The sequence below is a fragment of the Aotus nancymaae genome, unplaced genomic scaffold, assembly GCF_030222135.1.
Source record: "Aotus nancymaae isolate 86718 unplaced genomic scaffold, 86718_ANA_hifiasm-v0.15.2.pri h1tg000002l, whole genome shotgun sequence".
NCBI classification, from domain to species: Eukaryota; Metazoa; Chordata; class Mammalia; order Primates; family Aotidae; genus Aotus; species Aotus nancymaae.
The window spans coordinates 49,677,821-49,691,515 of record NW_026988413.1 but is presented as its reverse complement, the minus strand read 5'-3'; the positions used below and the strand labels follow the sequence as shown (position 1 = coordinate 49,691,515).

Here is a 13,695-nt window from a genome sequence, read left to right as displayed (position 1 = left end):
AATTTGTAGCTTATTTTACCTGAGATGACAAGTTTTGAATTTCATCAGCCCATTCCCTAACATGGATGATTGTGGGTTTCCACAGAAACAAATTATTGTGAAATGACTTTTTTTTCATTTTGATATGGGCAGAAATAAATACTGTACTCTGTATCCATTAGGCCTCAATGAATAAATACAGGAATAGAAACAATTTTTGGATTTTAGTCTTAAGACCATTAATGACCTTATAAGAGAGACATGATGAGCTAATGATTTTGATTTTCTAGATGAAGCATGTGATGAGATTCTCATCTTGGGCAAGGAGGAGGGAGAGGCAGAAAAGGAAGGGAGGAGGGAGAGAGAAAATTTAAGAGTGAGGTTATGAACTTAGTAGAAAAATACAGTGACACTGCTGGGCCCATCCAATCAGGTGACTTTTCTATTCTACTAGCTGTTCTGATGTAGGAAGAGAAAAGGCAAAGAGATACTTGAACTCAACCAGGAATGTCATTTAGGCAAGTGAGAACAATAGGCAAAAGAGCAATGTTGTTGAAAGTTTTACAGGCGAATGATTACTATGGTCCAGAGAATCAGAGTAAGGATGGATGTGAATACAGAAAGGGTACTATTTTTCAGATTTTGAAATAGTTCCAGTACACTTAACAGCTGAGCATCCCCAATTCAAAAATCTGAAGACTGAAATGCCCTAGTGAGCATTTCCTTTGCGTGTCATGTTGGTGCTCAAAGTTTCAGATTTTGGAGCATTTTAGATTTTCAGAGAAGAGATACTCAACCTTTACTTATAATTTTTTAAAGAAATACAGCTAGTTTAAATTTTTCCTGAGGAACTTGTAACTTTAAACGAAAATTACTACAATGTGCACTGTTAAAACTTGAGTTAATATATTACTTTATTGTGACTCAAGATTATTTTCATCTGTATTTTAAATTATTTGCAAAATGCAACATGGGGATACTTAATAACACTGTATTAACTCTATCAATTATCTGCACATAACTTACACAAAAATTTTAACTTTTTCCCCCCATCATCACCTAATAGTTACTTCTAATCTTTTTATAATTAGTTGACACACTGTCATATAATACCAATTAATACTGGCCTAACAAAACTAAGTGAAATATGGCCAAAAATAATCATCATGCATTTACAAAACAATTAGAATATTATTTGCCATTCAGAGTCAACTTTTATTGAGCACCTCCTATTTTCCAGAACCAAAAACCTTACAGAATTCTGAAAGCCATCCTTTAAGGTAAGTAATAGTATCTTCTACTTAACAGACAAGAAAACTAAGAATCAGACTGATAGAACTTGCTCAACATCATGGGCAGAAACATAATTATACTGACGGCCAATTTTAAGAAAACATCCATTTTTCACGTTTGTGTCATTACTACAAAGTCTTTGCTTTTACAGTTTTCTTAAAATCATGTGAATATAAACAGTATTTTTATTTACATTACCATCACTTCTCTTTCTTAAGAGAATTCTTTGTCTTCCTAGGTCATAACCACTTATCTATAATTTCTGGCTTATAAATTTTAATAAAATACATATAAGTGGGAATGTACAGTATTATTACTCGATTATTCTGGAATTTAACAATGACACAAGGACATATTTTAAAAGCTACACCTACTAAGAAATAGATACAAATTATGATTTCTAAAATATAAATATTTAAAATTAACTTCATTAAAATTTTTGGTTTATAAATGTAACTGCATAAATACTGGATGTTTAGAAGCTTAAATGACTATGTATTTGATGGTTAGCCACACATAAGTTACGAAAATACATATTCTTTCAAGTTCCTCTTCTAAGAACTGGGCTAATGGGTGGTTCCTTAGTTTAGTTCAACTGGAATAAAATTAGAAAAGGTCTATCTTGGCCTGGCATGGTGATTCATGCCTGTAATCCTAGCACTTTGGGAGGCTGAGGTGAGTGGATCACTTGAGGTCAGGAGTTTGAAACCAGCCTGGCCAACATAGTGAAACCTCATTTCCACTAAAAATACAAAAATTAGCCAGATGTGGTGGTGCGCACCTGTAATCCCAGCTACTCGAGAGGCTGAGGAAGGAGAATCACTTGAACCTGGGAGGCAGAGGCTGCAGTGAGCCGAGATCATGCCCCTGTACTCCAGCCTGGGTGACAGAGCAACTGTCTCAAAAAAAAAAAAAAAGGTTTACCTTCCTTTCCATTACATATATATAATTGGAATATATACGTACAACCAAAAGGTCAAATACCATAGAATTCAATAAATATTGAATACATAGTTAATATCAAATTCTAGTCAACTTCTAGTATTAAGTATATATTATCTTACAGAAAATCTGTTCTAATGGAAGTATCTTAATAAAAAGGGAAGGAACTATAAAGAACCAGACAATTAGAAATCTAGTAAGTGCTTATTTTACGAATTAGGGGCTGAGGCTCAATCATGATAACTTGCCCAAATCATATACCAGTGGTAGAAACAGGTCTGTTTCCTGAACCTGACTTCTAGTCTGTGTTCTTTGACCACTTGCTTGTTTTCTCATTTTATAACTGAATCCTATTATGTATGTGCTAAATTTTAATTTGAAAAATTATCAACTAATAAAACCATTTTTCTTTCCAGCTCAACTCTCTGGTTTTTCTTAAATGAGCATTACAAGAATAGGATACAGTTTATAACTTTACAGTACTCTCATAGGTTCATTAAGATGAGAACTTTACACAGGGAAAAAGTTCACTTTAGATGTAGTTTGTTTGGCTGGAAAAAGCTTATTTAACAATTACACCTATAAAACCTCTTTATTCTATAACATAGTGACTTCATATGTTGTAAAATGGTTTTCTATAATCTTGACATTTTCTTCAGATACCCAGTTTTCCTGCTTTAGCTGCCTTATAAGAGCTTCCAAAGACTTCAATCTACCTAGAGTTTGTTGCTCTTTTAGCTCCAGAAGAGTTATCTTTGAATGTAGCTTAGAGACTTTTTGCCAAAGATGTTCCTTATTTATATCTTGTCTGCAGTAAGAGTGTTCAATTTGTAAAACTTCTGTTCCATAGTCTACATCCTTATATAAGGAGTCTTCAATGTTCATGTCTTCCATTTCCACGGTTTCTTTTTGGGCAGATATAAAAGAATTAACTGAAGGTTTAGAATTTTCTGCAGGTACAAAAATGGCAATAACAGATTCTTTATTTGTGTTTAAATCTTCAACTGTTTGATTAATTGTGCTGAATAAGAATGGATTTTCTTGTGCTGACTTAATTTCCATGGAATTACTTGTAAAGTTTGGATTAGCAAGATGATTGGTAGTTACTTCAAGAACTTCTTGCGTTTCCAAAGACTGATGAATACCTTCTGAATTTGAAGTTGTTGGATTAATAGTTGTAGAGTTTAGATTCTCAAAACATGAGTGAAAACCACCTATACCTGTATCTTGGTTAACTGATGTTTCCAAGGTAGATTCTGGTTTCCCAGTATGTTGTTTAACTACATTAAGAGTTAACATGTTATTTTGTATACATCCTGTTTTGGGAGCTGGTGGCTTTACCAAGGAAGATGAATGAAGTAATTCTGCATGTTCAGGGGGCACATTTGTGTTAATTATATTTTTCTTTGTCTCATTTAATACAAATGATTCTTCTGACTTGGCTTTTAGGCATACTTCTTTCTCATCTTCCAAGTTTTTCTTCTGGGATTTTTTTTTAGAAGGATCTTTTCCCTAGAAAATAATATTTTCACGTTCTGAAAAAGATGGTCTTTATAGGCTTATTCTGTTAGTGCTGACTATTTAATTATAACTTTGAGCAGTATACTGGCCAAGCCAATTTATTTAGATAAAAAAGATGTTCTAACTACATATACCTTAAAGTGTTCTTTAAAAAGCATGAACCCCATTAAATATACAGCAGAAACATTTAAGATCATTCAAAAGACAAGTATATTGGGAGTCCAAGGTGGGCAGATCACCTGAGGTCAGGAGTTCAAGACCAGTCTGGCCAACATGGTGAAGCACCATCTCTGCTAACAATATAAAAATTAGCCAGGCATGGTGGTGGCCGCCTGTAACCCCAGCTACTCAGGAGGCTGAGGCAAGATAATCACTTGAACCCAAGAGGTGGAGGTTGCAGTAAGCTGAGATCACACCACTGCACTCCAGCCTAGATGACAGAGCAAGACTCTGTCTCAAAAACCAAAATGAAACAATATAAAAAATAAAACTCATGAACTTATATTAATAACTTAGTAATGTATATCTCTTGCTTCTCTTAAGCTGTGCTTCATGAGTTTAAATTTTTAAAAAATTATCACTTTTAGTAAAAGCACAAATTACTGCTCTCTTTTTTCCACGTATAAAGTTTTCCCAAGTTATAGTTCCCTCTTACTCTCCCAACTGATCACTTGCCACCCTGCAATCTGCCACTCTGCTCAGCATTACCCCTCTCCCCTACTCCAATACCTGATTGTCTTCAGGCAAAGAAAATATTGTTGGAACTGCAGTTTGTTTTAAATATCGAATACCCCATCTGATGTCAAGAGAGTCAGGAGTAAAATGGTCACTACATAGAAACTGGTATTTACTGGGAACCCATGAATCTCGCTTCATATTCTTTAACCACTTTTCCAATCTTTCTTTGTCATGTAGAGGAAATCTGGAATTAAAAAAAAGAAAAAAAGGGAAAACTTTGCTATATTTTTACAATTTTGCCAAATGCCAATCCCATATATCTGGGTAACCTATGCATCAAGTAAGTACTACAATAGCAAGGCAACCATCCCTACCAAATAAGGGCATCTTCATGATAATTATTACCATATCATCTCTGCAGTAAGAGGACTAAGATGTAAGACATGTAGCCAAGGCTCTTACCTAATAAGAGCTGAACGTAACTCAGAGTCCCTTCAAGTAAAATATATGTGTTCCTATAAAGGATAAAATCTATTTGTATTTTGTACGGATTATGTTCCATTTTTATATTGCTGTACAGTTTGCCTAGAACTAGAAAGGAGCTTTGTATAAATTATAAATTACTATTCAAATGTATTTCATAATACCACAAGTCAAATGGTTTGTTGTCTATAATTCAAGGCAGTATTAAGTTTTATGATCTTATTTATGTTAATATTTAAAAAATAAGTAGATGTTATTTCAAACATAAAGAGAACTGAAAATATTCTGGTCTCTTTACTAGCATCAGCTTCAATTCTATCTATATGTAATTTAGTCTAATAGTACTACACTTCTATAACCAATGAACTGGAAATTCCAAAATTCAAGTTCTGAAAGAGAAACTCTGATACAAGAAAAGAACGAAACATGTTAAAAGAGATAGTCTCATATATTTTATATGAAACAAAGCAAATACAAATGGCAAGACAGCTCTGTATACATTTTGTTCCTGTACCTGACAATAACCTGGATTTAGAGTTGGTCCTAACATTACTCTGTGTTTTATAGGCAAAACTGGACTAACGGCAGAATTTAATAGAAAATTTTTCTTATCAATCTAAAAAGGTTTGGGTATACAACACAACATCTGAAAATGGTTTAGATTCCATTAGATAATTTTCCAAGAACACAGTCTAAGACACATACCACTGTTTTTTAAAAAAAGTAACAATGTAAGGTTGCTCATATGAAATGTAGCTGTTATATATTCCCTTTCCCCAATCCCAACCATTTAGCTTATGTTTTATAGTAGCATCATTTTTCCCCCATAAATTCTGGTAACTTAAGATGCCATGGAGAGTCTGGGTACTCTGTAAGACATAACTTTTAATGCTAATATCCTTATATGGAAAAAAAATCAGATAAACTACCTTTGGAAATTCTAACCATAGAAACAGTATTAATACATGTTTTAAAAATATTTTAACGGGGCCGGGCGCGGTGGCTCACGCCTGTAATCCCAGCACTTTGGGAGGCCGAGGCGGGTGGATCACGAAGTCAAGAGATCGAGACCATCCTGGTCAACATGGTGAAACCCCGTCTCTACTAAAAATACAAAAAATTAGCTAGGCATGGTGACGCGTGCCTGTAATCCCAGCTACTCAGGAGGCTGAGGCAGGAGAATTGCCTGAACCCAGGAGGCGGAGGTTGCAGTGAGCCGAGATCGCGCCATTGCACTCCAGCCTGGGTAACAAGAGCGAAACTCCGTCTCAAAAAAAAAAAAAAAAAAAATTTTAACTTTACAAATATTAGGTTGTAAGTATGACAAGCCTAACCAAGAAAGGAACTTAAAGGCAAACAAATTTTCTTTTAGAGGACCTGATTTATTCTGGCAATTGGTAAATTAATATCTTTTGTTAAAACTGAAATGAGAATAGGCCTTTTACAGTAATGCTTTTTACTGTAAATTCATGTATATGGATGCTGTTTGCAAATTATTTCCATTGTACCTATATGTTGTTATCAAATCATTAAAAAAAAACTTTGTGAATATCCTTATTGGTAACTGAACTGTATTGCTTCCTCAACAGGTAAGTATCTAAGAAATTTTCTTGATCACGTTTCCTGAATAAATTACCTTTATATTGGTTCAATTCGTTTGACTGATAATTTTGTTTCATTGTCTTATGTAATTCCCAAAACAGCATACTATAATTACAGTACAAACTGGACACTATATTAACTGAATTCCTAAATTCATATATATTTAAACTGCAGTTTGCTGTAGTGTTAACATGAGCAAATTCAATTCAAGTTTGGCGCTACTGGAGAATAAAACCAATTCAATTTTTATTTTATGGATTATACACAAAATTAAAAAAAAAATTAAAAATAATTCCACTTTTACTAAATTCAGTTTTCAGTGAAAGAAATCTTTACGATTCACTTCCATTTTTTTTTCCTTCCTAAAAAGTTTCTGTAAGGTCCACAAAGGTTAGTTAAAATTTTTAGTGTGGAATTATACATCTCCAATATCAAAGGCCAAATAAATCTGGGAAATAACGAGTTCAACAAGATTTTTTGCTACAAACATTCTCAGAGATAGAGCCATTAATACAGTAGCATTTCCCTATAAACTGAAAGTAGATTAGATTTTTTTCCTCCCTAAAACATCTCTTTGCATCTTGAGGCTGGGCTTCAAGGGAGACAATCCTGGAAATATTGCCATGGAGTGTGAATTACTTGGGTTATCAGTTTGTTTGTTTTTGAGACGGAGTTTCTCTCTCGTTGCCCATGCTGGAGTGCAATGGTGCGATCTCACCTCACTGCAACCTCTGCCTCCCGGGTTCAAGCGATTTTCCTGCCTCAGCCGCTGGAGTAGCTGAGATTACAGGCATGTGACACCACGTCCAGCTAATTTTGTGCTTTTAGTAGAGAAAGGGTTACTCCATGTTGTTCAGGCTGGTCTCGAACTCCCGACCTCAAGTTTTCTGCCCACCTAGGCCTTCCAAAGTGCTGGCATAACAGGCCACCGCACCAGGCGGGGTTATCAGTTCTTTTTCCATTAATTAAAATACTGGAAGGCAGCTGAATCATTAGTGAATAAATCCTTCAGGTTTAAAGTAAAATGGGCACGAAACAACTGCTGAAATCTGAACCAGATTAGATCGAAATAAATTGTTTTTAAATACAAGAAAAGATGGAAATGCAATATTTTAAATAAGTTGCTTTCATGTTATTAATCATGTAAGTACTATTAATATGTCCACTTTATAGATATGTGAGGCACCCAAAGCCTAAATAATGTGCAAGAGGTCATTCAGCTACAAAGTAGTGGAACCGGGATCTAGCATTGAAGCTCGGACCCCTAATTATTATACGACACTGCTTTCCTGTAATAAAAATCAGTGCTTCCATAGTTTCATGGAAATATTTCCTGGCTCCAGTAATTCAGAATAACAGAATAGTGCCCTGTTCTCTGCAGAGTATATACAGCCCTAAGCAGAAGACTAGCTTTTAATTCTGGCTCTGACACAAAGCTTTCCAAGACGGTTACCTCATCATTTCGGGACTCAGTGTCCTCAGGACAAAAGTGGGATGAAATTGTTCCTAAGCACCTAACTCGCAAAGGGTGTAAATTAACTTTGCGTGCACCTTCCCACTTCGCAGGTTTCACGTTATCTTAAATGGTGGTTAATGTTGCTCAATGAAATGAGATCACGTGAGGTAGGGAAAAGACTGTGAAAACCACACAAGTCCGCGCAAACTTGACAGTTTTAACTGTTCTATTAAAACTCAAACAGGACCCTGGGTCTCGCCACCAGCCCGCAGTCCTCGGGCAGGAAAGGCACTGCTAGGTAAACTGACGGCCTTTCTACCGTCTTCCCGCGGGCGACGGGACACCTACGGAGAGCTGAGGACTCATATGCAGAGCGGACAGGAGATACCCAAGCCCAAAGGCCACAGGACCGCGACACCACAGTGAGGCTGACGCTTCTGCTTCAGAGACAACTTACGGGTAAAAACTCAGCTTCCGGTCTTTATTGTTTCGTCCCCGGCGGTTCTTACAACAAATCGCTGCGCAATAGCGGGGCATCACTCGGGTGAGGCCCGGGGAAACCCGGGCAGGCGACAGGTACACGGCGTCCCGCCTCACTGAGGCTGCGCCGCAGGTCCAGGCCTCTCGAGCCAATGCGCCCGCGCTGGTATTAGCCCGGAAAGCCGCCTAGTTTGTCGACTCACTTCCGCCTCCGGGGGTTTAAGCACCACCTTTTCGGGGTTGGAGCCGGAAGTGGCGTCCCGACCTAGCGGCAATAACAGTTTTCCACGTGCGCGTAGAGCGCCGGGGTCACGTGGGCTGGCGTAAGCCAATGGGGAAGCGTTTCGTGTTGGTCTTCTGACATGGTGGCGCCAGCCGCCGCCTCCGGCCAGTGAGGAGCTGGCTGAGAGGAGACTGGGCGCCGCCGGCGAAGGAGGAGCGCTAGGTTGGTGTACGACCGAGATCGGGGCTCTAACCAGCCTACCCGAGCCAATCGTCAGGGTCGCCAACGCCTCAGCTCTGTGAAGGAGCAGCAGGAGCCTGAGGGTGCAGGTGAGGGACCAGGCCGGGGTCGTGGGGAGAGGAGTTCGGAGCGTCCCCCGAGCCCAGGCCTGTCTTTGTGAGCTGACCTGGCCTCGGCGTCCGCCACGGTCGCCGCAGGGTCACACGGGCTGCATGTTTTTTGGCCGGGAGAATGGAAGAACGGAGAGAGTCGCATCACAGAATCGTGTTTTGAGTTGTGCCGCTGGCTTTCACGGGCGCCGGACTGGAGCCCTGGCCGCGGGCAGCCTCTATGGCGGGGCCTGGGCGGGCAGGGAGGGTGCTAGAAGCTTTTAGGTGAAGGTTGGACGGTCCAGCCTAGCTGGCCACCGAGGCTGGGGAATAAGGCACAGGCTGTAGGCTGGCGGGGCCGTCTTGGGGATGAGAAGTTGGTACAGTACAAAAGCTAGACTGCTTAAAAAAACCATCAGATGTCCACCCTGAGACCTTGGAATAACGTCTACTGAACCAGTGAGGCGCCTCCCTGTCAGTTTTAGATCCGCCCTTTGATTAGGGAGCAACCTGCAGTCGACGCAGCGTCCATAGGACACACACTGTGTTATTTAAACCAAGAGGTGGTTCTTGATCCTTGGTACCCGTGACTACGAGTAACTCTGGAAATAAGCAATCCACCTGCCTGCTAATTACTCTCAGGAAAGGCCGCTGGAGAGGAAGGCAGGCAATTTCCACAAACCGTAGTGTTTTTCGTCAGCTTTGTTATGGCATCATAGGTTACTAAGGACTCTGGTGGTTCTGTATTCAAAAAACAGGATCCCTTGGTTTTGAATCTTAAGTCATTAAATACATGTCAAGAATTCCAAGTTAACATTTCTTGAATGGTTTATAGGTAAGGGAAATATTTTAACTACTGAGAAATTTGAAAGTAAGAATCTGCCTTAACCACGGTGCAGACTATCAAAGTTCATTTTTCTGGCAGCTTTAGCAGAAATCTCAAATTCTGTTCATCATGAGTTTTAAACAATATTTGGCCGTGCTTCCTGGTTAAACATTTGGGATGTTAACATTTGGGAAAAAGACAATATTCTGTTGTATTGTCAGTATTAGTATTGTGTTACTAACTCTATTTGCAGTCCTTGGCTCACCTGCTGACATGAAAGCTGAATTTTTAGAGAGAGATTAGTGCTAATTTAGATATACTCGACTATTTACCTTGATGCTCCACCTTTTTTTAAATTTTTTTTTTTCTCTGAGGTTAAACACATTATTACACTCAGGATATGAATTCTTGAAAGGAAGGTTGAGATCTTATATTAATTGGTTTTCTTTTTTTCTTTCTTTCTTACAATGCTTGATATGATGAATCTTCCATATGAACTGGTTAAAAATCAGTTATTTTAAATTTTCTATCTCCTCTGTGTATGGCCAGAGTATTAGTGGACAGACAAACCCAGTAATTCTTTTTGTTCTCAATAAGGTTAAGCCAATTTGGGAGTTAAAAAATCTATAAGTGAAATAACACGTGACCAGGTACAAGATATTGCATGCTTAACATTTTGATACTGCATTAGGTTTACCTTATGTTGGATTTCTTTTAAAAGAAAAAATTTTTGAGATTAGCCCCATCCATAACATTTTTTTTTCTTTTCTGTTTTAGGATATTAGAAATGGCTACTCCCCAGTCAGTTTTCATTTTTGCAATCTGCATTTTAATGATAACAGAACTAATTCTGGCCTCAAAAAGCTACTATGATGTCTTAGGTGTGCCAAAATCGGCATCAGAGCGCCAAATCAAGAAGGCCTTTCACAAGTTAGCCATGAAGTACCACCCTGACAAAAATAAGAGTCCTGATGCTGAAGCAAAATTCAGAGAGATTGCAGAAGGTAAGCAAAGGACAATCTCTGAAGTCTCAGGAGTATTAACTAGTAAGGAGAATGATAGCTAAGAAGTGTTTGTATTTGAAGGTTTTGTGGAGGTGGTAGAGTGTGATTTATGTATAAATATTACATGATTGTCAGATTATTTTCTTATCACAGATGCTTTGATCCTGAATAAATACATGAAAAAATAATAGATAATTTTATTGGTATATAGAGCTAAACATAATGAAAATGTATTCTATATTATTTATAAAATCACTGTTGTTTCTATGGCAAAAGGGATTTTAGAAACCCAAAAGTCTTATCAACTAACTTATGAAACAGTTTAAGTATTTAATTTTATACATTGAATACTTAAAAATTAAGCTAGACTCTAAAGTGCTTTGTTCTTCGCTTGATTTGTTTAAAGCCATATTTGTCTTTAAAGAAAACACTGAAACAAATTTTGACTTCAGACTAGTTCTAAAACAAATTGCACCTCCTGAGCATTCAGTAATTATTGTTGGGTGGAGGTAACTGAGTAGGGAGTTAGAATTAAACATTTACTTTAACTAGAAAGGAGGTGAAAAATCTTAATTCCTATTAATTGGTTATAGTTGACTTTAATTATTTTAATACAAGTAATTATTTCACACCAATAATATGAAGATTAAAGAACCGTATAATTGTTGCCCACATGTTTATTTGTAGTAATGGTAGCATTCATTTAATGACTGTTTATTATTTATTATAGATGGCATTGTACCAACTGCTGATAAAACAGCAGTTAATAAGACTGTTTCTGCCCTGTTTTATAACTTTAACTCGATGCTTATGTTTATAATGTTTTGCTTTTATTTCTGATGTGAAATTCTTCCCTAAAACAATAGTGTTCAGTTCACTTACTTGAAGAGATTTGAATATATGTAATTTTGAATATTGTACCTTCAGGAACTAAAAATATTTTTATCTCTTTCAGCATACGAAACTCTCTCAGATGCTAATCGACGAAAAGAGTATGATACGCTTGGACACAGTGCTTTTACTAATGGTAAAGGACAAAGAGGTAGTGGAAGTTCTTTTGAGCAGTCATTTAACTTCAATTTTGATGACTTATTTAAAGACTTTAGCTTTTTTGGTCAAAATAAAAACCCTCAATCCAAGAAGCATTTTGAAAATCATTTCCAGACACGCCAGGATGGTTCCAGTAGACAAAGGCATCATTTCCAAGAGTTTTCTTTTGGAGGTGGATTATTTGATGACATGTTTGAAGATATGGAGAAAATGTTTTCGTTTAGTGGTTTTGACTCTACCAATAGGCATACAGTACAGACTGAAAATAGATTTCATGGATCTAGCAAGCACTGCAGGACTGTCACTCAACGAAGAGGAAATATGGTTACTACATACACTGACTGTTCAGGACAGTAGTTTGTTCTTTTTCTGTTCTCACTAAATCCAACTAGTTGACTAGTCCTCATTATCTTTGATGCTAAACGATTTTCTGTGAACTGTTTTGACAAGTGCATGATTTCACTTTAAACAATTTGATATAGCTATTAAATATATTTAAGGATTTTTTTTTTTTTTTTGACAAATTCAGCAACATTCACTTAGTAGACAAATGCTAATTTCCCTGATTAGGAAAGTTTCTTTAAAAAACATGTAATTTTTGCCTAGTCCTTTTTCTCTACCTGCCCTTGGGCTCATTAATGTCACCAGTTTTGTTACCAAGAAAAGATTGAGTTTACCTGATTAAACTTTAAAAGTTATTGTAGATTTAAGTTGTGTGAACCTAATGATTTTTGCAGTGAAACCTTTACTAATTCAAAATTGCATGTTCTTTAACATCTGTGACTTGGGTTGCAAAATGTACGTGAAACTGTATAATTGAGTCATTCAGCAAAGGAGAACAGTATCTTGGTTAATTGCTACTGAAAGGTTGGGAAAGAGATGGTTTGATATTTACCACAGCACTGTGCCTTTCTACAGTAGAACTGGGATAAAGGAAATGGTTTTATCACCCATAGTCATTTAGACTGGAAAAAAGTTGAAAACTTACAAAATATTGCCAAGAGATTGTCATGTGTTTGGTCCCAGGCTAAAAATGATTTTGTAGTGTTGAAATCATAGCTACTTAACATATCTTTTCACGTTTCTTTCTTAGTTATTGGCACTCTAGGTCTTAATACGGATTTATTTGTGTGTGTAGTGTCTCTTCTCTCTACTCATCTTTATCTAGAGTTTGACTAATACCTCATTCTGTTTGTAAAACCAGCCAGTAATTTCTGTGCAACCTTATTATGTGCAATATTTTTAAATACTAAGAAATGTGTGCTTTTGATTTTCTGATAGACTTATTTCTTTAGCTCTGCACTTTTCCACATTATACTCCATATGAGTATTAATCCTATGGATACATATTAAAATAAATATCTCATACAACATTGTATGTGAGAGAAATACAAATATTTACAACCTGATATTCTTTGTTGTTGTTTTATTGTTAAAAGTTTATTATGCAACTCTGGAGGTGTAGAGGGCATACAAGCTATGAGACATATGCTGATCACAGGCTGTTTCCACGAAGTTACTTTTGACTAGCCTGAAAACCCTGATTGATAGGATTTTGTTTGATTGTCACTGGTAGTTTCTACTGCATTCCTACCATCCTTCTCTCACAAATTTTGATAGCTTGAAGATCTAATTACAATTATGTTGTATTTGCTTGCTAGGAGCCAAGTGTTCCTGCTCCAGTTCTTTCCTCTTTGGGCCTGGTTGGGAAGAAGCAGAAACTTTACATAAAGCTGTATTTCTTAATCATCTTTAATTTGAAACTGTTAAGAAAGTGAATTTATTCTATTTATGTAATTTATTTCTTGAAAGTTATATCTACTAGTTTT

General features: G+C 36.8%; 2 protein-coding genes across 4 annotated transcripts; one reads left to right on the top strand and one right to left on the bottom strand.

Annotated features, from left to right (window-relative positions):
* Positions 1-816: 816 nt before the first annotated feature.
* On the bottom strand, positions 817-8,688 carry THAP5 (THAP domain containing 5). 3 transcript variants are annotated; one of them, XM_012455698.2, is made up of 3 exons: positions 8,412-8,688; positions 4,587-4,657; positions 817-3,726 (listed from the first exon to the last, which is right to left on the bottom strand). In XM_012455698.2, the coding sequence occupies exon 3, from the start codon at positions 3,511-3,513 to the stop codon at positions 2,812-2,814; it is 702 nt and encodes a 233-aa protein (XP_012311121.1). In that variant the 5' UTR covers positions 3,514-3,726; positions 4,587-4,657; positions 8,412-8,688; the 3' UTR covers positions 817-2,811. The 3 variants fall into 3 exon arrangements, with proteins under 3 accessions (XP_012311121.1, XP_012311110.1, XP_012311130.1); XM_012455687.3 differs by having other exon boundaries at positions 4,465-4,657; positions 8,412-8,625; XM_012455707.2 differs by lacking the exon at positions 4,587-4,657.
* A 79-nt stretch (positions 8,689-8,767) lies between these two features.
* Positions 8,768-13,275, top strand: DNAJB9 (DnaJ heat shock protein family (Hsp40) member B9). Its single transcript, XM_012455718.2, has 3 exons — positions 8,768-8,986; positions 10,590-10,816; positions 11,772-13,275. The coding sequence occupies exons 2-3, from the start codon at positions 10,600-10,602 to the stop codon at positions 12,221-12,223; spliced, it is 669 nt and encodes a 222-aa protein (XP_012311141.1). The 5' UTR covers positions 8,768-8,986; positions 10,590-10,599; the 3' UTR covers positions 12,224-13,275.
* Positions 13,276-13,695: the final 420 nt, after the last annotated feature.